This window comes from Lampris incognitus, chromosome 7 (assembly GCF_029633865.1).
Source record: "Lampris incognitus isolate fLamInc1 chromosome 7, fLamInc1.hap2, whole genome shotgun sequence".
In the NCBI taxonomy this organism is placed as follows: domain Eukaryota; kingdom Metazoa; phylum Chordata; class Actinopteri; order Lampriformes; family Lampridae; genus Lampris; species Lampris incognitus.
In genome coordinates this window covers 40,232,222-40,257,829 of record NC_079217.1, presented here as the reverse complement: position 1 = coordinate 40,257,829, position 25,608 = coordinate 40,232,222, and the positions used below count along the sequence as shown (strand labels likewise).

Here is a 25,608-nt window from a genome sequence, read left to right as displayed (position 1 = left end):
TTTTGTTCACGAGTGAAGGTAGGATGGAGCGGGAGATTGACAGGTGGATTGGTGCAGCATCAGCAGTAATGCGGACGTTGTACCGGACCATTGTGGTGAAGAGAGAGCTGAGCTGGAAGGCAACGCTCTCAATTTACCAGTCAATCTTCGTTCCAACCCTCACCTTTGGTAAGGAACTTTGGGTAGTGAGTGAGAGGGTGAGATTGCGCATACAAGTGGCTGAAATGAGTTTCCTCTGTGGGGTGTCTGGGCTCAGCCTTAGAGAATAGGGTGGGGAGCTCAGACATCCGGAGTAGAGCATCAAAAGGAGCCAGTTGAGGTGGTTCGGGCATCTGATTAGGATGCCTCCTGGGTACCTTATTTTGGAGGTTTACCGGGTACGGACAACTGGGAGGAGACCCCGGGGTAGACCCAGAACTTGCTGGAGGGACTACATGTCCAATCTGGCCTGGGAACGTCTCGGGATCCCCCAGGAGGAGCTGGAGGGCATTGCTGGGAAGAGGGACATTTGGGGTGTCCTACTTAGCTTGCTGCCACTGCGACCCGACCCCGGAGAAGCGGCTGATGGTGAGATCAGATGAGATGAGTACTCATTTAGTTTTTCTTTTGTGCATTTATAGTCCTTTGTTTCCCGGTGTTGGTGAGTGTATCAGAGATGTCTTGTACACCTTCCCCTGCATAATGCGAAAGCATTGCACATTTTCTTGTATCATCCTTTATATCTAGAGCTAGCCTTGCGGTACCAGACAATCGGAGATCTCCGCCTACCAATGTCTGGGGACTTCTAAATGCAAGACAACAGCGGCGAGAAAGGCCGTCAACAAACTTACTCCTCCTGTTTTGGAAATCTAGGACATGCCTTACCGAAAATTGTGCTCTTCCTCCTCCGTAGTGAAACAAACTGGAGCTATACGTAGCAAATAATTTTGTAACAGCAGAGAGCTTTTCAAAGCATTGAAAATGGATGACCAGAGCAACGTTAGATTGATTCCGTTTCCTCGAATGTGTGCTCAGTCCACAAGATTGGTGCAATTAAGGATTTACAGTGACTTTGTTTAAAACTTTTAACCCTGGGCAAGAAAGACAAGTTGGCTAAAATATAGCTAATGTTGTCTGCCAGTGTAACTCGTCCTGTAATGTCCTCCAAAGCAGATGTGTAATCCGGCCAGACGGATGTATCATGTTCTAATAAAAGATTGTGTTTGTTTGCAACCGATGACTACGTTTCGCCACAAACGCGACAAACAACAAACTTTGAAGGAGTTTCTTTCACGCCTTCCCTTGTTTACATGCGCCAAATGTGCGTGCGCAGATTTTGAGGCAAAAAGGGGCCACGTGTCTTGTGTTTGATAAACATTACTACGTTCATTTCGAAGAGATCATCACGGAGAAATTGATTTAAAACGAAACGCCTCACAGTTGTTGCGCTGTCGGTTGTACAAGTCGTAAAGATGGTAAAAACAAGCATCTGCATTTTTATCGCATGCCGGAAGGGAAACCAATCGAAAAACGAAGAGGACAGGCGTGGATTCATCGATCTGTCAGGAGGACTGGGAGACGTGGTCAGAAGAGCAAATATCAAACGCGAACATTTGCGGAGAACATTTCATATCTGGCATGTATCCGTTTCTTACACAAATAAGTATTGTGATTGAACATACGTAAGTAACAGCTCTAAATGTGATACTGTCCCAGTAGAGCAACCAAAGTGTGAGTTGTTGATGCCTAGTCTTCCTCATGTTTGACAACAATTCCATCAGCTTTCTTGGGTCATGATGTTTGAGGTCATAATTTGACTCCAGCCTCAATCTCATAACGTTATAAACAATTCAACTTTTGTTGAATACAAACAATTCAACCGTACAAACAAACTACGGGAGCTTACCTATTATTTGATGAAGCAAAACGTGTTTTCCTTCGATAACGGATGATAAAAGCAGTCTTGGACATGTCCACCAACAAAGTTATTGTATGCTTCTAAAGACTTGCATGCCTTCATTGATTCTTTCGTGTGTAATACGTGGTGTGTCTATGAGGTATTCAGTCACATCCCTCCATCTGATGTTTGGCAACTTCGTGACATCACTTATCCACTGAGCTTCAGCAAGCATAAACGGATCGGGACGTTTTTCTCCACTGCTTAGCGTAAGTTTCGACTCGCATAGACCTTCAACATATTCTGAAATTTAAATTTGCTCAAATTTCTGACTTTTCTCCGTTTAATTTTAACTTTTATACGCTTTCACCTGTGAATTTCATAGGTACGCACGTTGTTTATCGACCATGTTTTGCCGCACGTTCTGCGCGCGCATCTTGTTTACAACGCAACTTTTACGTCACGCGATAAGGGGCCTATCACCGCCCCAATATGAAGGCCCGCCCTAGAGACTTTGGATTGGTTCTGTAATGCAAGCAACGAAGCTGGAAGATTGTCCTCAGTCTCTAGACTGATTTGTGAGTCTAATCTGGAGCAATTATTAAATTTCCAACGGACAAATGAGTTCTGATCTTCACTGATATCAAAAGCAGGGAACGACGGCAATGCAGCAGCCATGTAGGTGGACAAAAGTCAGGTTGAATCCTTGTCGCTAGTGCAAAGTTACAAACTCAAAACTACAACGCTGCAAAGTAACATCTTTCTGTGAGCTTATTGGGATTTCCGTGGTACATATTTTTCTCTCAGCTACCGCACCATCTCTCGTCTCGCGGTTTTTCCAAGCATACCACAACAATAAACCAACAGCGCCCCCTACGTGGACAAAAGCCATCCATCCATTATCTGAACCGCTTATCCTGCTCTCAGGGTCGCGGGGATGCTGGATCCTATCCCAGCATCTATCAAATTACAACATGAACATCACGTGCATTATAAGCCATAAACATTGTGTGTGTGTGTGTGTGTGTGTGTGTGTGTGTGTGTGTGTGTGTGTGTCTGTGTGTGTGTCTGTGTGTGTGTCTGTGTGTGTGTCTGTGTGTGTGAGATTCCATTTCTGGGCTGTATGCATGTATTGTACATGTGCTTACATAAATAATGACTTTTACCACCATCATTAGAATCTATTGTAGCGAATTCGGGTTCGCTACACTATCATCCATCGAGATATATTGGGAATGGCGGGAGAGGGCTGATAGATTAATTATTGAATTGCTTGCATATAAAATGCACACATAACATAGTGTATGTTATGAGGACGTTTATGAGTATATTCCCCATGTACGTACATTAAAGGTGAGATGAGCAGGATTTTATTTCCCACTTGGTCTTAGTTTGGGGAAGAGATTCACGGCTGTGCAATGGAAATAAGCTCTGCAAAGCATGGAGTAGGAAAAACTAGGGGAATCAAAGAAAAGGGACAATTCCTCCACCCTCAAGGGTGTTACATCATTTCTTTTGCATATCAGACGTTAACACTTGTTAAAGTTAGCCACCACGATGCTTAGTAAAAATGTGCTCGTGTTCCCAAGTAGGCTTACCCTATGTTTAAATTAAGAGATACAGAAGAAACTTTGTGCACCCTTTTAAAGTTTTACATGGTTTTGTTGACTGGGGGGGGGTTGTGACTTTTCATAAAAGACACACGTTGCAGAGGATAAAGAGCTACTCACATCGCTGCCTTCGAAGATGTTACCAAAGACAGTTTCTAACTGACATTCCTCAACGCTTGCCCTGATGGAAGCTTCCTACGTAAGGCAAAGTGATATGAAAGTTTGACAATATGATTAAAGTAATAAATGTCAGTTCAGTGTTACACATCGCCAGCTGAAATCGTTTTGCAGATCTGTCCATCAGCATGTCCTGAATCATTTTTAGTATAGTGTGTACTAGGCGGTTTTAGGGGTCGCAAACTATTCTCGGAACATTTTAATGTGCTAGTTTGTAAGTTACAACATACAAAACATAACAGGCAGTGAAGGAGTGGATAACTCGTTAGGAAGAAAACTGCAGGAATCAGTGAAAAGGAGGTGTGAGGTAGATAAGAACGGTGAGGGTGAATCTCTGTTTCCTCAAGCTAAGAAGCATGGGCTGCAGTCTTACAACACCGGCCTGAGCTCAACAGTTCAGTTCTTCACTGAAAAGTAAAAACAAACTCAAACATTAACATTAACAGTAACAGCATCGATTCCTCCCACTAAATTACATGCCTGACTATAAAACCTATCCTCTAAATAACCTGCATCTCCTCGTCACATCAAAACACCCCCACCTGTTTTGGAATTGGCCTTTATAGGAATTTTAATTAGACTGAGAAAAAGACTGCATGATTGACAGCTCCACATTCACATGTTCTTTGGCTGTGGAGGGTAACAGGTGGGGCTCGCACCAAGTGCTCCAATTAAAATCAAAAGTAACCTGCCTATTTGTAATTGCTTTTCTTCCTTGCACACACGCATGTGTGTGTGTGTGTGTGTGTGTGTGTGTGTGTGTGTGTGTGTGTGTGTGTGTGTGTGTGTGTGTGCATGCATGTACTGGTGCAAAGTGTGTAATTGGTGCTCCGTTCGCTGATTTATTCATCCCAGGGAGTCATTTACAATCTGAAATATTCTTCAAAAATGAACCATTTTAATCTTGCAATACTGTTATACAAGGCAGTTTATATTGGGTTTAAAGACACACAAATTACATATCTAATATATATATATATATATATTGTGTGTGTGTGTGTGTGTGTGAGGGTCATTTTGTAGCTGTGTCCCACCTGTGTTATTTCTCCTCTGGACACCCAAGTACTTTAGGTTGCTGTGGAGATTGGACTGAGCGACTGGGCCCATTAATAAACTGTGACTCGCTGTATTGCTCGCAAACACACGCACACACAGGCACAAACAAGGTGATGGAGTGAGCGGAAAGGCCCTGACACTCTCAGTCACCAGCGAATGGCCGTACTAATGGACTGGGGCCATTCACTGACACACACACACACACACACACACACACACACACACACACACACACACACACACACACACACACACACACAGTCAGCTGGTGATGGAGTGAAGCTTTTCCCTTTCCTCACCTCATGCCCAGCCAGTGCTTGGCTGGCAGCCTAACACAGACCTGCCAAATGACCCATCCGCCTATCCAACCACACAAATGTGATCGAGTTCCAAAGTACATGCACACATTCACAGAAGAAACATACGCTAGTCTCACACACACATAAACAAACAAAACAAACACAAGCATGTTCTTACAAAGCCTATGGTTATACACCGGCAGACAAACCGGCACCCATGCAAAGTCATCACAGAAAGTAATTAATTCCTAGAAATGCATTTTGCCACCCACTCTCACTGCTCAGGTAAATATAAAGTTAGTTTTATATTTAAAATATGGAGCCTTTTGTCATCTGACCAATTTACCATTTTCATTATTATCTGAAACAATGGTCAACTACATGTTTTTTTCCCCATAGATCTCAAGCTCTATTTTGTCATGTTGTGATCTTAAACAGGACATTAATTTCTTTGTGTTAGAATCATCAGGTCAAAAAAAAATAATTCTTCAATTTACATTTACAGTCTACATGTTAAGGTGATACTCTCCTTCTAATCGACTCATCATGATAATAAGCTTAAAACTACTGACAGCTTGTTTCATATCCATATTATCCATATGATATTGAATACGTATGTGTGACTTAAAACATGAACCATCGATTTAAAAAAAAAGGTATCATTAACTATAATTAAACACGCTGCCTAACAGGCATTAATCTGTCTGAACAGGAGGTCTGATCACATAATGATTGACAACTGCATCTCACCAGCAATGTGTGTGTAAACAGACAACCCGACAACATGGTGGTCAGGGAAAGCTGGTTAATCCTCTGCTAGCAATAATGGCCTCAGTAGGCTCGGCATGGTGCAGCCATACATGTTTGAGCCAGCAGACATTGGTTTTCCTGAGGATAAACTAGAGGTCACAGAGGATGTAGGCCTATTCAGCCGGTGACTGAATGGTGAGCTATGAAGCATTAAGTACATATGGGAGCCGAGCTTACAGCAAGTTTTTTCTGTGTTACTGCAATATAACGGCACAGTTGCAATACATACAATATAACTGCATGCACACAGAACTGCAGGCATCTGTGTGCGCATGTGGGGTGTGTGTGTGTGTGTGTGTGGGGGGGGGGGGTGTTGGTTGTTGTGTGCAATGGACTAAAATGTGTTCTTTGTTGTCTTTCACATCAGTTGTTTGTTTCTTTGATTCATCAATTAACTAGGAGAGGTACCTGGTGTTGCCCGGGGAAAATGTTCTCACCAAAACAACCAACATGATCTGATCTTTATGATATAATCGATGATGAAATATAGAATAGTTTATGATATTGTAACGTGCATGGATAAGTAGACACGCTGGCCGCTGGCTGGCAGGTCTGACCCTTTAGTCGAGCGGTTAGCGATGTCTCCTGCGGTGCGGGCGATACGGGTTCGCTTCCCGGCTGCGGCAGTTCCTGTGGTTGCGTTGTCCCCCGAATTCGCTACATTGGTGTCAGAAGTGGGATAGCAGTGGTGATGGATGTATTTACAGATGTGGATATCTTTCGAGACCTTCTGTATGCAGCCTACAAACGCAACGTTCCTGTTTACATCATCATCGATATGGCAGCTGTTCCCTGCTTCCTGTCTATGTGTGGCAGGGCTGATATGCACCGTGGACACCTAAAGAATCTGCGTGTACGCTGCTGTGAAGGTGTGGAGTTCTACACCCGGTCAGCTCAGAAGGTATGTGGTTCACTGAGCCAGAGGTTTCTCCTGGTGGATGGCGACAGAGCCATTTCTGGATCATACAGTTTCACCTGGTCGTCATCTCGTCTGGACCGTAACCTCATCACTGTGGTAACGGGTCAAGCTGTGGAGACCTTTGACCTGCAGTTCCGTGACCTTTACCTGACCTCTAGGGGGGTGTCCCTCACCAAAGTTTCTATGGCAGATGAACCAACGCCTGAACCCCTCCCTCAAGCTGCCCCTGCTCCAGTACCAGCTTCTGTTGCCAGGAAGCTCATTAACCCCAAGTATGCCCTGGTTGCCTCAGGAAACCATGCGAGTCCTGCTTCTTCTGACCAAAATTCCAGCAACAAGAACTCAGCCTCCCAGAATCCCACTGGGCTGAAACTGGTCAAAGGGCGTGTTAAAGTGCCTGTGGAGGCCCAAGCACTACATCCTGGATTAGCCAATTTGGAGATAGCATACTTGATCCCCTACTTGCCGACATGTCCTGAGCTAGACCCACCCAGTGATGTGATTGGCTTCATCAACATCAGAGATGACAAGCGGTCGACTCAGGTTCACTTACAGAGGTCAGAGAGGTTTGAGGTCAGCCAGGCTATACGCTTCAGCTCACCCTTCACGGCGCCCACCCCAAATGACATAAACACTTTGGGTCAGAACCCGAGAACTTCTGACACCAATGTAGCGAATTCGGGGGACAACGCAACCACAGGAACTGCCGCGGTCGGGAAGCGAACCCGTATCGCCCACACCGCAGGAGACATCGCTAACCGCTCGACTAAGGATCAGACCCGTTAGACCGGCCAGCCAGCGGCCAGCGTGTCTACTTATCCATGCATGTTACGGGTCTAGATAGATCGATGCCATCGGCTATCCACTAGTTTAGCTTAGATACACATGACCCGCGCTCAGGAACATGTTACAACACTTTGATTATACTTGGCTGCACTGAGCAACTCGTGTGTGTGTCATTCTTTATAAGATAGCCTACTGAAACATGGTGCCAGAAGTCGGAGAACTTATTTCTTATTTTACTAGCTCGCATGTTTAAGTTTGTAGACCTGAGTAGATCACATGTCGGAGGATTCCGATTCAGAGCAAAGTACTTCTGCTGAAGACGTTGTCACAGAGGAGCTAACGCTAGCATTACCGGCGCCGATAGCATCACATACAATGGCAGCTAACGTGAATATTCCACCACCGTCCCCGATGAGCTTCACAGGCGATTGGAGTGTCAATTGGGACATTTTTCGGGCCGAATATGAAGACTACGTCCTCGTCACGGGCATACTTGGCAAGGACAAGAAAATACAAGCGGCTACTCTAAAGAGTGTGATGGGAAGTGAATGCAGGCATATTTACCGCCACAATCTGAACCTCTCAGAAGATGATCAAGGGGATCCTGACGCCATACTGAGAGAGTTGGGGAAATACTTCAAGCCAGCAAAAAACACAATATACGAGAGGTACATTTTCGGGAGTTGCAAGCAGGAGGAAGGAGAATCGTTTGATACCTTTGTGACGAGACTGAGAGAGAGGGCAGCAACCTGTGAGTATGGACAGTTGAAAGATGAAATGATCCGTGATAAGATAGTCCTGGGAGTTGCAAGCGAGGCCGTTAGGCGCAGGCTGTTGAGAGAGAAGGATTTGAACATGGTCACAGCTATTGACATGTGTCGTGCAGCAGAGCAAACTGACATCCGTATGAGAGCAATGGAGTTTGCAACAACACCGCAGCCGGAGGCAGTGCATGCCGTTGCTAGGCAACCCAGACAAAACCAATGGAAACAGAGCAATCCACCCAGAACAGCAGGAGATGCAGGCAATTGCAAATATTGTGGCAGCTCGCATTCAAGGGGCAGAGAGCATTGCCCGGCCTTCGGGAAACAATGTAGGTCATGTGAGACACTTAATCACTTTTCTAAAGTGTGCTTAAAGAGCAAAAAGGGGCATGCTGAGGGCAAGGTAAACTGTGTGGAATACACAGAAGAACCCCCAGAGCATAGTAATGATGCAGATGATCTGTACATGTTTGAGACAATCGGCGCAGTGCACACCAAAGGAAAGAAGTGGTTTGTGACTCTGAAACTCCACGACAAGCCACAACAATGTCAGCTGGACTCTGGAGCCACCTGCAATGAATGGGCTTTCAAGACAAGAAAAGGCTGGCCCCAAACACACCTCTCCGCCCGAGTGACACCAGACTGAAGCTGTATTCGGGGGAAACACTGAGCTCTATGGGCACCTTTGAGACTGACTGTACTGTGAGAGGCCAAACACACAAGCTCTCATTCGAAATAGTGAGGACCAGCCAACATCCTCTTCTGTCAGGCTCCACCTGTGAACGCTTAGGGCTAATGCATTTCACAATTCCAGAGGATGTGCTCAAAATGGAACACACAAAACCAGGAGCCCTAACTAAAGAACAGCTTATCAACAGATACAGTGATGTGTTCAACTCCGCTGTGGAATCCGTGCCTGGGGAGGTCCATCTTGACCTTGATCCTAGTGTTGCTGCAGTACAGAGTGCCCCTCGCAATGTCCCAATCGCAATGAAAGCAGCAGTCAAAGCCCAGCTGGACAAGTACGAGGCTGACGGCCACCTTGCGCCTGTCACAGATCCTACAGATTGGATCAGCAACATGGTGATTGTTAAAAAACCGGAGAAGCTGAGAATATGCATTGACCCTAAACCATTGAACAAAGCCCTAAAGCGCTCTCACTACATCATGCCTACCTTGGAGGACATTTTGTATAAATTGCCCAAGGCCAGAGTCTTCACGTTAGTGGACGCTCGGGATGCATTCCTGCAATGCAAACTGGACTATGAGAGTAGCCTCATGACCACGTTCTGGACCCCCTGGGGGAGGAAGAGGTGGCTCAAGTTACCATTTGGAGTATCGGTGGCACCCGAGGTATATCAGCGCAAGCAGCATGAGCTCCTCGCCGGTCTGAAGGGCGTTGAGCCCATTGCAGACAATATCCTGGTCGTCGGCTGCGGGGACACAGACAAGGAGGCTGGGGACGACCACGACGTCAAGCTTTGATGGAACGCTGCCGCGAGGTCAAGCTTCGCCTCGGCCTGAAGAAGTTGCAGTTCAAAGTGGCTGAGGTGCAGTTTCATGGCCACATTCTCTCATCTGCTGGACTGAAGCCCGATCCAGAGAAGGTGAGAGCCATTATTGACATGCCGAACCCAACAGATGCCAAGGGCGTGCAGCGTCTCATTGGCTTCGCTAACTATTTAGCCAAGTTCATGCCTCATCTATCTACTGTCTGCGAGCCGTTGCGACGCCTGTTGGACATGGACACACCCTGGCACTGGCTGCCTAAGCACGAGGCGGCGGTTCATGAGCTTAAGGCGCTGGCGACAGCCATGCCCGTCCTGCGCTACTATGATGTAACTAAGCCAATCGCAATCCAGAGCGACACCAGCCAGAGCGGTCTTGGATGTTGTCTCATGCAGGAAGGTCAGCCCATTGCATTTGCCTCGAGGGCTCTTACCCCCACCGAAAAAAACTATGCACAAATTGAGAAGGAGTGTCTCAGTATCGTCTTCGCCTGCCAGAGGTTTCACCATTACCTACACTACCGTTCAAAAGTTTGGGATCACCCAAACAATTTTGTGTTTTCCATGAAAAGTCACACTTATTCACCACCATATGTTGTGAAATGAATAGAAAATAGAGTCAAGACATTGACAAGGTTAGAAATAATGATTTGTATTTGAAATAAGATTTTTTTTACATCAAACTTTGCTTTCGTCAAAGAATCCTCCATTTGCAGCAATTACAGCATTGCAGACCTTTGGCATTCTAGCTGTTAATTTGTTGAGGTAATCTGGAGAAATTGCACCCCACGCTTCCAGAAGCAGCTCCCACAAGTTGGATTGGTTGGATGGGCACTTCTTTGAGCAGATTGAGTTTCTGGAGCATCACATTTGTGGGGTCAATTAAACGCTCAAAATGGCCAGAAAAAGAGAACTTTCATCTGAAACTCGACAGTCTATTCTTGTTCTTAGAAATGAAGGCTATTCCATGCGAGAAATTGCTAAGAAATTGAAGATTTCCTACACCGGTGTGTACTACTCCCTTCAGAGGACAGCACAAACAGGCTCTAACCAGAGTAGAAAAAGAAGTGGGAGGCCGCGTTGCACAACTGAGCAAGAAGATAAGTACATTAGAGTCTCTAGTTTGAGAAACAGACGCCTCACAGGTCCCCAACTGGCATCTTCATTAAATAGTACCTGTTAGAGCCTGTTTGTGCTGTCCTCTGAAGGGAGTAGTACACACCGGTGTAGGAAATCTTCAATTTCTTAGCAATTTCTCGCATGGAATAGCCTTCATTTCTAAGAACAAGAATAGACTGTCGAGTTTCAGATGAAAGTTCTCTTTTTCTGGCCATTTTGAGCGTTTAATTGACCCCACAAATGTGATGCTCCAGAAACTCAATCTGCTCAAAGAAGTGCCCATCCAACCAATCCAACTTGTGGGAGCTGCTTCTGGAAGCGTGGGGTGCAATTTCTCCAGATTACCTCAACAAATTAACAGCTAGAATGCCAAAGGTCTGCAATGCTGTAATTGCTGCAAATGGAGGATTCTTTGACGAAAGCAAAGTTTGATGTAAAAAAAATCTTATTTCAAATACAAATCATTCTTTCTAACCTTGTCAATGTCTTGACTCTATTTTCTATTCATTTCACAACATATGGTGGTGAATAAGTGTGACTTTTCATGGAAAACACGAAATTGTTTGGGTGATCCCAAACTTTTGAACGGTAGTGTATATGGCCGCGACCCAATCACAGCAGAGACGGACCATAAGCCTGTGATCTCTATTTTCAGCAAGCCACTTCTCAATGCGCCCAAGAGACTCCAGAGCATGCTCATGACTCTGCAGAACTACGACCTGAGGGTAATCTACAAACCAGGCCCAGAGATGTTCATAAGCGACACGCTCAGCAGAGCTACGGCTGGATGCTCCGGCAGAGGGACTGCATATCAGCGACACGCTCTCTGCTCTCTACAACAAGAGCAGGAAGACATACAGCACGTGAACCAGGCAGAGTACCTGAATGTGACTAACCAGCGGCTGGAACAGATCAGACGACACACCGACAGAGATGAATGCTTACAGGCACTGAAGAACACTGTTCTCGTGGGCTGGCCAGATGTAAAGGAGGAAGTGCCCCTCATCGCTAGGGAGTACTGGCCCTTCAGGGATGAAATCAGTGTGCAGAACGGAGTTCTGTTCCGGGGGCAAAAAGTCATCATCCCAAAGTCACTCCGGCCAGAAATGTTGACGCGCATACATTCAAGTCACATAGGGGGTGATGCATGCTACCGACACGCTCAAGAGACATTGTACTGGCCCAACATGCAGTCAGAGATAAAGGACTTTGTAAGCAGCTGCTCGACCTGGAATGTGTACGCCCACAATCAGCAAAAGGAGACCATGCTCTCTCACGAAGTACCAACCAGGCCATGGCAGGTCTTGAGCATGGACCTATTCAGCTTCAGACAGAAAGACTATATCCTAATAGTCGACCACTATTCCGATTTTTGGGAGATTGAGCTTCTACCCGACATGGCTGCAGAGACAGTCATCAAGCGATGTAAGGCACAGTTCGCCCGACATGGTCAGCCAGAGAAGGTTATTACAGACAACGGCCCTCAGTTCACAGCTCAGTTCACACGGTTCGCTTCTGAGTGGGAATTTGAGCACGTGACCTCCTCTCCCAGACACCCGAAAGCGAATGGCAAGGCCGAGTCGGCCGTGAAGATTGTAAAAAATCTTCTGCGTAAGGCCGCGTATGATGGTGAAGACCCCTGGAAAGCCGTGCTTCACTGGAGGAATACACCTACGGAAAACATGGGCAGCAGCCCAGCACAACGCCTCATGTCTCGCCGGTTGAAGACGTCCATCCCGGCGGCAAGCAAGCTCCTGGAACCAGCTGTTGTCGTGGGCGTCACTGAAAAGCTGCGCCACAGGAAGCAACTCGCCAAATCCTTCTATGACAGATCTGCCCGTGAATTGCCGGTACTTGAAATTGGGGAAGTCGTACGGATGAAGCCCCTGCCAGGTGATAACACTGGCCGCTGGAGAGTCGGAACTTGTCTCCGCAGGGTTGCGCCGAGGTCTTATCTTGTGGACATTGATGGCTCCCTGTACCGTCGTAACAGGATCGATCGCAGAGTGGCTGAGCCAGCTGCACGAGCCGCGCACGATCCTGTTGAACCCGCTGCGGCACACACACCGGACGGGGATCCAGCTACAGAAACTGTCATTGAGACCCCTCAGGCTGTGTTCGAACCGAGCCCCATCAGGTCCATGCCCAAGGCGCCATCTACTCCTGTTGGCGCTCCGCGTTCGGATGGACACACTTACACAAGGGTTGGACGGCTGTCTAAACCTCCACTGAAACTCACTATGTAATCTGAATAATGTTGATGGTTGCTATGTGGGAGAGAGGGGGAAAAGAGGAGAAATGTTATCATACGCTACTGTGGTTATTACACTGGTATGGGATATGAAGAGATTTACTGCTGTTGCACTTTTATTGGTTGTTCGTATATGAAAGTAATTTTATTTTGCACTAACTTCATGTGTATGTGTTTATACTTGGAAAAGGAGGATGTTACGGGTCTAGATAGATCGATGCCATTGGCTATCCACTAGTTTAGCTTAGATACACGTGACCCGCGCTCAGGAACATGTTACAACACTTTGATTATACTTGGCTGCACTGAGCAACTCGTGTGTGTGTCATTCTTTATAAGATAGCCTACTGAAACAATGCACGTTACAATATGATATATGTGATAAATGAATGTCAAATAAATGAATCTTATTAAGGAAAATTATCAAATGTCATAATTTTCAATCCATTCATCAAGCTTCTTTACCAATGTGTGTATTAATCGCTCAGTGCTCAAGCGCCTCAGGGTAAATCACGTTGCGTGCCTTCAGGCTAGCATTGACAACGTTAGGTGTAGTGCCTCCCTTGACCATTGGAAGGATTTGCCGGAAGTCTCCACAAAGCATCGTTGGAATGCCTCTTTCGCAAATAAATCAAAATGTTTACTTGGTTTTTGAAATATATTTCGAACTGTGCAATCCCCGGAAAGTGCTGATTCAAAGACACCTTTCTTTTTGTTCTACAATGAGTATTTCTGGAGTTTTAAGCGAACATACAAGCATACAGTCTTGCTTTATATATATATATATATATATATATATATATATATATATATATATATATATATATATATATATATATATATATACACTACCGTTCAAAAGTTTGGGATCACATTGAAATGTCCATATTTTTGAAGGAAAAGCACTGTACTGTTCAATGAAGATAACTTTAAACTAGTCTTAACTTTAAAGAAATACACTCTATACATTGCTAATGTGGTAAATGACTATTCTAGCTGCAAATGTCTGGTTTTTGGTGCAATATCTACATAGGTGTATAGAGGCCCATTTCAAGCAACTATCACTCCAATGTTCTAATGGTACAATGTGTTTGCTCTTTGGCTCAGAAGGCTAATTGATGATTAGAAAACCCTTGTGCAATCATGTTCACACATCTGAAAACAGTTTAGCTCGTTACAGAAGCTACAAAACTGACCTTCCTTTGAGCAGATTGAGTTTCTGGAGCATCACATTTGTGGGGTCAATTAAACGCTCAAAATGGCCAGAAAAAGAGAGCTTTCATCTGAAACTCGACAGTCTATTCTTGTTCTTAGAAATGAAGGCTATTCCATGCGAGAAATTGCTAAGAAATTGAAGATTTCCTACACCGGTGTGTACTACTCCCTTCAGAGGACAGCACAAACAGGCTCTAACCAGAGTAGAAAAAGAAGCGGGAGGCCGCGTTGCACAACTGAGCAAGAAGATAAGTACATTAGAGTCTCTAGTTTGAGAAACAGACGCCTCACAGGTCCCCAACTGGCATCTTCATTAAATAGTACCCGCAAAACACCAGTGTCAACATCTACAGTGAAGAGGCGGCTGCGGGATTCTGGGCTTCAGGGCAGAGTGGCAAAGAAAAAGCCATATCTGAGACTGACCAATAAAAGAAAAAGATTAAGATGGGCAAAAGAACACAGACATTGGACAGAGGAAGACTGGAAAAAAGTGTTGTGGACGGATGAATCCAAGTTTGAGGTGTTTGGATCCCAAAGAAGAACGTTTGTGAGACGCAGAACAAATGAAAAGATGCTGGAAGAATGCCTGACGCCATCTGTTAAGCATGGTGGAGGTAATGTGATGGTCTGGGGTTGCTTTGGTGCTGGTAAGGTGGGAGATTTGTACAGGGTAAAAGGGATTCTGAATAAGGAAGGCTATCACTCCATTTTGCAACGCCATGCCATACCCAGTGGACAGCGCTTGATTGGAGCCAATTTCATCCTACAACAGGACAATGACCCTAAACACACCTCCAAATTGTGCAAGAACTATTTAGAGCAGAAGCAGGCAGCTGGTATTCTATCGGTAATGGAGTGGCCCGCGCAGTCACCAGATCTGAACCCCATTGAGCTGTTGTGGGAGCAGCTTGACCGTATGGTACGCAAGAAGTGCCCATCCAACCAATCCAACTTGTGGGAGCTGCTTCTGGAAGCGTGGGGTGCAATTTCTCCAGATTACCTCAACAAATTAACAGCTAGAATGCCAAAGGTCTGCAATGCTGTAATTGCTGCAAATGGAGGATTCTTTGACGAAAGCAAAGTTTGATGTAAAAAAAATCTTATTTCAAATACAAATCATTATTTCTAACCTTGTCAATGTCTTGACTCTATTTTCTATTCATTTCACAACATATGGTGGTGAATAAGTGTGACTTGTCATGGAAAACACAAAATTGTTTGGGTGATCCCAAACTTTTGAACGGTAGTGTATATATATATATATATACACTCACTGGCCACTTTATTAGGTACACCTTGCTAGTACCGGGTTGAACCCCCTTTTGCCTTCAGAACTGCCTTAATCCTTCGTGGCATAGATTCAACAAGGTACTGGAAACATTCCTCAGAGAGTTTGGTCCATATTGACATGATAGCATCACGCAGTTGCTGCAGATTTGTCGGCTGCACATCCATGATGCGAATCTCCCGGTCCACCACATCCCAAAGGTGCTCTATTGGATTGAGATCTGGTGACTGTGGAGGCCATTTGAGTACAGTGAACTCATTGTCATGTTCAAGAAACCAGTCTGAGATGATTCGAGCTTTATGACATGATGCGTTATCCTGTTGGAAGTAGCCATCAGAAGATGGGAACACTGTGGTCATAAAGGGATGGACATGGTCAGAAACAATACTCAGGTAGGCTGTGGCGTTGACACGATGCTCAATTGGTACTAAGGGGCCCAAAGTGTGCCAAGAAAATATCCCCCACACCATTACACCACCACCACCAGCCTGAACCGTTGATACAAGGCAGGAGGGATCCATGCTTTCATGTTGTTGACGCCAAATTCTGACCCTACCATCCGAATGTGGCAGCAGAAATCGAGACTCATCAGACCAGGCAACATTTTTCCAATCTTCTATTGTCCAATTTTGGTGAGACTGTGCGAATTGTAGCCTCAGTTTCCTGTTCTTAGCTGACAGGAGTGGCACCCGGTGTGGTCTTCTGCTGCTGTAGCCCATCTGCCTCAAGGTTCGACGTGTTGTACGTTCAGAGATGCTCTTCTGCATACCTCGGTTGTAATGAGTGGTTATTTGAGTTACTGTTGCCTTTCTATCAGCTCGAACCAGTCTGGCCATTCTCCTCTGACCTCTGGCATCAACAAGGCATTTTCGCCCACAGAACTGCCGCTCACTGGATATTTTCTCTTTTTCGGACCATTCTCTGTAAACCCTAGAGATGGTTGTGCGTGAAAATCCCAGTAGATCAGCAGTTTCTGAAATACTCAGACCAGCCCGTCTGGCACCAACAACCATGCCACGTTCAGAGTCACTTAAATCACCTTTCTTCCCCATTCTGATGCTCGGTTTGAACTGCAGCAGATCGTCTTGACCATGTCTACATGCCTAAATGCAGTGAGTTGCTGCCATGTGATTGGCTGATTAGAAATTTGCGTTAACGAGCAGTTGGACGGGTGTGCCTAATAAAGTGGCCGGTGAGTGTATATATATATATATATATATATATATATATATATATATATATATATATATATATATATATATATATATATATATATATATATGCAAGGCCAGAACGCTCAGTTACAATAACTCCCAAGTGGCATACTGGCGTTCATCTTTCTCCGTCTAACCTTTGGCTCGTAAGGTTTCTTTTCTATCCCTTGTGTTGTCCACATATTCTGTATACTGCCCTTGTTTTAAGGGTTATGACCCGCCTACATTAAACCTCTAAATTAAAGCAACTTAATTTAATTTTAAACCCCATATCTATTTTGCACGAAGAAACGACCTGTCGGGGACTTCCTGTTTGGCGAATGGCGGAGTAGGCAGCAAGTTGGAAAAGCTCTGTCACCATACGACATTTATTTGATATCTGCTGTATTATTTACCCGTATAAACATCGGAGGTCCCGCTTCTACGACTGGCTTCTGATTTGAACTTCTTCATATCCAGTTCAAAATGGGTAAAACCACAACCAAAGGCAAAAAAAGCAGAACATGGGGGGGAATGGCGGTCAGCGTGGGGGATTAGCTGCTGAGCGAACTACCAACGAACCCAGGCATGGCGACGACAGCAACACAGCGGTAACTTTGGCTGATATACAGAAACTACTCTCCGGCATGGAGGAGCGAATTATCACAAACATGGCAGCACAACGTTCATCCATCCATGCTACTATTGCCAGACACGATCGGACAATTCAGGCCACTAAAACATCAATGAACGACTTCCAGGGGAGAAAAATTACACTAGAATCTACAACTGGACATGTTGTGAAGGAGAATGAACGACTGAAACGGAAGGTTGACGACTTCGAGAACAGGTCCAGGAGGTGCAATATTCGTATAACAGGCATACCAGAGCAGTGGCGCCCCCAGAAATTTGCCATAGGGGTGGCCAAATGGGGCCACTGAAAATCTTGGGGTGGCACACCAAAACCAAAAGCCATGACTGAATTTCGGGAATTCTATTATGCTGTTGTAGCATACTGTATAGGCTAGTTGAAAATTGTCAATATGAGTTAAGAAAAATATACATTATTGATTTAAATTAACAGCACTTAATGTAAGATATCAGATAGAAGCATATTATGCATAATCAGAAGCATATTCTGCATATGCGACTCGTGGCTGGGGGGGGCAGCGGGGGGGGGGGGGCAGGGATAGTATCAGGGTGGCCGTGGCCACCCCTTGGGGGCGCCACTGTACCAGAGAGCTGAAGGCACCCAGCCAAGTTGTTTCATCGAATCGTGTCTCCGAAAAATATTTGGTGCCGGTGCTTTCTCCCGCCCTATAACCGTAGACAGAGCGCATAGGGTAGCCACCCAGAGGAGACAGGACGGTGCACCTCGTCCCTTCATAGCCTGTATACACCACTTCCAGATGAAGCAAAAATAATGCAGCGTGTACGTAAGAAAGGTCCCCTGTTTTACAGGAGTACGGAGATCCACTGATATCCAGACTATGGTTCTGAGGTTGCCAGAAGGAAAGCTGTCTTCACTCCTATCAAGGCCGAACTGAGAAAAGCGGGGCTCCGCTTTAGCCTACTTTTTCCTGCTAAGCCCCGTGTGATAGCAGATGGTACCAGGCATGAATTCAACACTCCGGCTGAAGCAGCTGCTTTTTTGTAGAGCCGACGATTTACAATATAATACCCCTCAATAACCATAACTAGGGAAAATATTCCGGGGTTGTCACATTTTCCTAGATTAGGTTGATTGGACTGTCCGGTGAGTGAGCAGTTTACCATGGGGTGTGTGTGATTGTAACACACCCCGTAACACTGTTCAGTTGTTCAACGATGGCTAACTGTACCTCCAATGCTAAGCCATTAGCCCTAATTGCTAACCACATGCTAGCCGAACACATAATAGCCATTTATTTGGTTTAACGCTCAGTTGATGAGCTCGGTCTGACTAGTAGTCATGTTATGTGTGTGCCTTGACTGTTGTGCATAGTCATGGAGCACAATGGTTTTTGTTTTTTTTGTATTTTTCTAACACCTCATTATGTCACTGACGTGAATCTTATCAGGTAGAACGGAAACGGACGTTACGTTGCGTCTATTTCCTTCTTTTTTGGATTGGGCAGACTGATGGCTGCAGTGGTGTGTTGCTGCCCTCTATTGTTTGTTGCGCGTATTCGGAGGTTAAGTCAGTCGCCAGAAGACCTTCTTTGCCAATTTTCCATAAAGACAGAGCTTTAAGTGCAGGGTTTAAGCACAAAGTGAATAACAGTAAAAGGGAAAGGGTCGGCAGGTTTACAGGTACATGAGACTTGAGTATCACCCCCACCCCCCCGTTTCTTTTTCCTCTCCCCCCTTCTCTTTGCTTTCTTATTACCTTCTGTTCCCCATTCATGCACTCTTGTTATTTTTCAAACAGGACATCACCTTTGGACTACGAAATCTGGTTTGCTTCTCCCTTTTTATTTGTTTTCTTAGACTGTCATGGTAGGTCGATCCAATAAGGTGACCGATAACCCTACTAAGTTCGTATTCTGGAATGCAAAAGGGGTAAATAACCCAGTGAAAAGACAAACAGTTGTCTCATTTGCAGCAATTGAAGGTAGACATACTTTTTTTTTTTTACAAGAAACCCATCTTTGTAATGTCAACATTTCTGGTCTTAATCGAAATTGGGTTGATCAAGTATACCATTCCAAATTTAATGCAAAAGCCAGAGGAGCAGACATATTAATAAACAAAAACATTTCTTTTCGTTCCAAAGAGGTAATTAGTGATCCAAACGGGCGATATTTTATTGTTGTTAGACAACTCTTTGCCAGTCCTGTTATTGTAGTGAAGTTATTTGTCCCTAACTGCGATGACAGTAATTTTTTTGAGAAATTATTTTTTGTCTGTTGCTCTCCCTGAGGTTTCTTCCTATTTTTTCTCCCTGTTAAAGGTTTTTTTAGGGGGTTGTTCCTTATCCTATGCGATGGTCTAAGGAGAAGATGCTGTGTTGCTGTAAAGCCCCTTGAGGCAAATTTGTAATTTGTGATATTTCAAGAATCAAGAACAATTTGTCATCTCCATCGAGTACACAAAAGAAACGAAATTTCGTTTCACCCAGCTAACAGCAGTGCAACACAAAAGATAAAAACTTATCCAGATTTCCAAAAACGACACAACGACACCACCAAAAATATACAAAAACAGAACAAAGCAAAAAACAAAAAAAACCAACAAAAAACAAAAAACACACACTGCACAGTTGATGCTAGGCGAGGCCGCCACCAGACCGCCTCGGTGTTTGCTTTCAGGCACAGCTCCGAGCAGGGCCGTCCACAGGACACAGCAGACCAAGCTCTCTCAGCCGATCCAACACCAGCTCTCCCAGCCATCAACGGGAAAAAAAATAAAATAAATCTAAGTTCAAATTAAAAACGTCACATGATGACACAAACTGAGACACAGATGTAGACATGGACACTGCATAGTCGGTACTGGATGAAGCCGCTGCAAACATGAGTTCACGCTGCCATCTTCCCACACCAAAAGAAATAATTTTATTTGTATTTTGCTATGCAAATAAAATTGACTTGACTTGACAATACCCAAGCTTGACAGTGGATTTATCATAGTTGGAGGTGATTTCAATCTTGTTCTAGATGTAACCTTAGATAGGTCATCAAATACTCCCCAGAATCTCTCTAGTACAGTTGGAGTTGTGAGTGACTTCATGAATCAATGTGGTCTTTCAGATATTTGAAGATTTAAATTTCCCCACACCACAGCTTATTCCTTTTTGTCTAAAGTGCACCATACCTATACCCGCATAGACTATTTCCTACTCGATAATAGACTGCTGCCTAAGGTTAAAACTTGCTCATATCATAGTATTATTATATCTGATCATAGCGCCATCATATTTGATTTGGATCTTCCAAATCGCCCCCACCCCCCAAATAGAATCTGGCGACTTAACCTTTTTCTATTATGGGACGACACATTTGTGGAGTTCATTTCAGCCCAAATACAATTTTTCCTAGAGACAAACACTTCCCTAGAGATCTCACAAGCCACACTATGGGAGACTCTTAAAGTATACCTCTGAGGACAAATCGTAACTTATTCTTCTACAATTAAAAAAGAAAAAAACTCAAATGATATTTCTCAATAGATCTTGAATATTGACTCAAAATATGCTCAATCCCCGACCCCAGATCTATATAAGGAACGTTTGAGACTGCAAACTGAATTTAATCTTTTATCCACTGATGAGGCAACACGTCTAATTTTGAAATCCAGACACAACGTCTATGAATTTGGAGATAAAGCGAGTAGATTATTGGCTTTGCAAGCCCATCAAGCAGCTGCTAACTTCTCAATCACAAAGATTCAGTCACATACAGGAGAGATGCTGACAGATCATGATGACATAAACAAAGCTTTTTGCAATTTTACTCTAACCTCTATGCATCAGAATGTAGCGATGACCTTGCTCCCCAACATGCCTTCTTTGAAAACTTGAGTATTCCCACTGTATCAGAAGAACAAAATACCAATATGAGTGCGGACACTTTGATCTCTGAAATAATTATGGCCATTAAATCTATGCAAAATAACAAGTCGCCCGGTCCTGACGGGTTTACGGCTGAATTTTATAAAAGGGTTTCCCTCCAATCAGCACCAATTCTTCAAGCTATGTTTAAAGAGGCACTCTCCTCGGGCAGTCTTTCTATGACTTTGAGACAGGCCTCTATATCTGTGTTGGCAAAGAAAGATAAAGATCAATCATTATGTGCATCATATAGTCCTATTTCTTTGCTAAGTGTAGATTTTAAAGTATTATCTAAGGTTTTAGCCAAGCGCCTGGAGAGGGTGATTCCAAATATCGTTTCACCTGATCAAACAGGATTTACTCAAGGCCAGCATGCTTACTCAGATCTAAGAAAACTATTCAATGTTGTACACTTGGACTGGTCAAAGTGCCCAGAAATTGTGATTTCACTCGATGCTGGGAAAGCCTTTGACCAGGTTGAGTGGAAATATCTATTTTTCACCCTCCAAAAATTTGTCTTTAAAGATGACATTGCCTGGCTCAAATTGGTTTATTCCTCTGCCCTTGCAGCCATAATCTCAAATAATACTCAGTCTGGTTACTTTCCCGTTGGAAGGGGGACAAGAGTTTCAAGTTTCTCTCTATGTTGATGATCTGCTTCTGTATGTCTCTGATCCAGCTTTATCACTCTCCTGCATTCTAGACACCCTGAATCAATTTGGAAAAATCTCTGGGTATAAGATAAATTTGCAAAAAAGTGAACTCTTCCCTTTAAATTTTTGAAGCAGATGCACTTCCTCCTAGCCTTTTCCCCTTTAAAAGGGTCCAAGATGGTTTTAAACACTTGGGAATTGAGGTCACTTGCTCCTCTTCAGCTACTTTTACAAAAAACTTCACTGCTCCTCTTAACAAGTGTAAACAGGATATGAATCGCTGGTCCTCTTTACCATTATAATTAGCGGGATGCGTTAACCTAATTAAAATGATAGTATTACCAAAGTTTTTATATCTCTTCCAAAATATCCCCATCCTAATTAAAAAAATCTTTTTCTAAACACTTGATACAAGTATCATCTTTTTCATATGGGGGAACAAGTGTATCCGAATCAGCAAAACCCATTTCCAAAGACCAAAGCACTCAGGAGATGTGGCTTTGCCTAGTTTCCTTTTTTATTATTGGGCATGCAATATTCAGAAGATGATTCACTGGTTTGAAGAAAAACCAATTGCAGGAAAGGCAGACTGGGTACGATAAGAGTTCTCATCATGCCAACACTATTTGGGCTCAGTGGTTGGTACAGCCTTGCCCCCTCTTAGCAATAACCTGAGTTCAAATACAATAGTCAGTTACTCAGTACGAATATGGGCTCAGTTTAGAAGGCATCTTGGGCTACTAGGAACTTCTATCCTCTGCCCTATTAAGTCAAATCATGTTCATTCCCTCCGTAAAGACCCTGCATTTACTTTATGGTTTAATAAAGGGATTAGATCAATCCATAATCTATACATAGAAGGCATATTTGCATCTGTCCCTCAATTATCCAAAGTCTATGACTTACCTAAGAACCACTTCTTTCGTTATTTACATATCAGGAGTTTTGTAAAAAGACATTTAACTCATTTCCAAATAAGCCCATAAAATCACATGTCAATCATATCCTGGCATTGAATTCAGACCATAGAGGATTGACATCCCACATTTATGAGTTCATTAACAACATCAATCCACATTCCATGGAAAATTTTAAACTGGCCTGGAACTCTGATCTTGGAATAGCTTTAACAGATTACCAATGGGACTCTATTTTAGATTTGATACACACATCATCTACGTCTGCTAAACATGGCTTAATACAACTGAAATTTGTACACAGAGTACATTTTACTAATGCTAGACTGGCAAAGATTTATCCAAACATTGAGCCTTTATGCCCTCGATGCAGACGCCAACTGGCAGATTTAATGCACGTTTTGGCTGTGCCCGAATCTCTCCACCTTTTGGAAAGGAATTTTCAAAGCTTTTAGTGAGATGTTTGAAATCCAATTTGACCCTGACCCAATCTGTGCTCTGTTTGTTTTAACATCACAGCAATCTCATTCTGTCTTGCCAAATAAAGCCCATGTGATCATAGCTTTCATCACACCGCTTGCGAGACATTGGATCCTTTTAAAATGGAAGCAACACACTCCCTCCATCCTTCTCTCATTGGGTCAAAGATGTTATGCATTTCTTAAATCTAGAGAAAATGAAATACACACTCAAAGGGACATCTGGAACCTTTGCTAAGATATGGAGGGCCTTTCTGGATTTCTGTGACTCTCTACAGGAACCCCTTGAAAGAGTAGGATAGAAGCCATAAATGTCCTATTACAGTAATAAGCATCCCCCCCCCCATTTTTTTTGCCCCCCCCCCGTTCATCTTTTCTTCCTTTTGTTGAAAATAATTAATAAAATTATTTGATTATCTTATGTTTTCCCTTCTTTACCTAAATGTATTCTGTAACCTGTGATCCCATGAGTGGGTGAGTGGGTAGGATGGAAGGGATGGAAGATGGGGTTTTCCATTTGTTAATACATGAGATAAATAATATTTTGTATCTGGTGGATGAGTAGTTGATTTGATGTCATATATGTTTTGTAATTCTTGTGGGATAAAACATTTGAAAATCAATAAAATATATTTACAAAAAAAAAGAAAGAAAGAAACGACCTGTTATTCATCACAAACTCTGTGACTATCTGGGTTTTCCCTCTTCACAGTGCAGAAAGTCTGCATTTAATCAGTGGACAACATTCGTTTTTATAGGGTCAAGCATGACCCAAACATGTCTTAGGGTCAAAAATGATCCTAAGACAACCTTAGTACCCTAGTGGTGTACAGCTTTCATGGAAATACGAACAAAAACAATGTTTCATTTTTTCTAATGTTGGGTCACTCTAAGAAAAGTCATCAAATTTCAGGTGGAAAAATATCATTTTGAGTCTTTTCTCTGTTGTTAAACACTGTTATGAGCCTTTCTGACCTGTAATACAAAGGAGGGTCTATAATGTTTGCAGACTTTCTTTGCATATCAAAGTAACTGTCTCGCTGAAAGCATGTCAACGATGCCTCTCTTAATCCTGACCAGTTCATTAGATGAGAATGAATGGCCTGACGTCAGCAACCTCCAGCATAAAGTGGACTCTAACCAGCAAGAGGAGAGCAAAGAAACAGTATAATGCAGAAATCGCTCATCTGGAAAGGCTTAAATATTCCTTTGTTTTACAGTCAGGCGTATGTTCAGACGGGAGCCTATAGACTATAATAAAAAACTGATTATGAAGATAAGTTTTCAGGGCCTTTAAATTCTTGGCTTGGCAATATTACAAAGCAAATAATAATAAGTCGCAGCCCCGAAAATTAGATTAAAAGTGACACATTGAAATAGCGGACTGAAATTGAAAAAGCAATTTTCACTTCAACATGCTCAGTTACTCTATACCACGGAGTGAGAGTGCAATAGGAGTCATAGCTTTAGGACTTATAAATTGGCATCAGTCACTTTTGGACCACATAGGAGACTGTATCCTTACCATTCACACTGTATTTCTAAAGAGTGCAGGAGGAGACATGGACACCATTTATTTTTTAGTATTTATAAAGTGTGCGTGCGCATTATAAAATGCACGTGCACTTTACTAAAGTGCATGTCCCCACTGCAATCAAGTGTACAGGTGCTTAAAATAGCCAAAAAGGATGAGAGCGCCGCAATTCAGTAAACCTTTCTCCCATTTTATATAGCAATTTTAAACGACATTATAATACACCAAATTACACCAGCAGAGTTATAGCACCTCGCCTGGAAAAGGGAAACCGGGGCCCCTTCCTGGAGCCAGACCTGGGAGGGAGCTCACCGGCGAGTGTCTGGTGGCCGGGCCTTGGCCCATGGGGCCCGGTCGGGCCCAGCCCAATAAAACGACATAGAGCCACCACCCCGTGGACCTACCACATGTGGGGATGAGCATTAGGGTAGGGTGCAATGCAGGCCGGGTGGCAGGCAAAAGAGGAGACTGGGGCTGCCAACTTTCAACATCGCAGACTGGTCCTCGGGACATTGAATATCACCTCTCTGGCAGAAAAGGAGCCTGAGCTGGTGCGGGAGGTGGAGTGGTACCAACTAGATATATTTTGGCTCACCTCCACACATAGCATGAGCTTTGGTACC

At 43.8% G+C, this 25,608-nt stretch overlaps 1 protein-coding gene across 1 annotated transcript; it reads left to right on the top strand.

Moving 5' to 3' along the window:
- The first annotated feature begins 5,863 nt into the window (after window positions 1-5,863).
- LOC130115239 (protein FAM83G-like) lies at window positions 5,864-22,114 on the top strand. The gene is made up of 3 exons (XM_056282857.1): window positions 5,864-5,952; window positions 6,501-7,416; window positions 22,106-22,114. The coding sequence occupies exons 1-3, from the start codon at window positions 5,864-5,866 to the stop codon at window positions 22,112-22,114; spliced, it is 1,014 nt and encodes a 337-aa protein (XP_056138832.1).
- The last annotated feature ends 3,494 nt before the right edge of the window (window positions 22,115-25,608 follow it).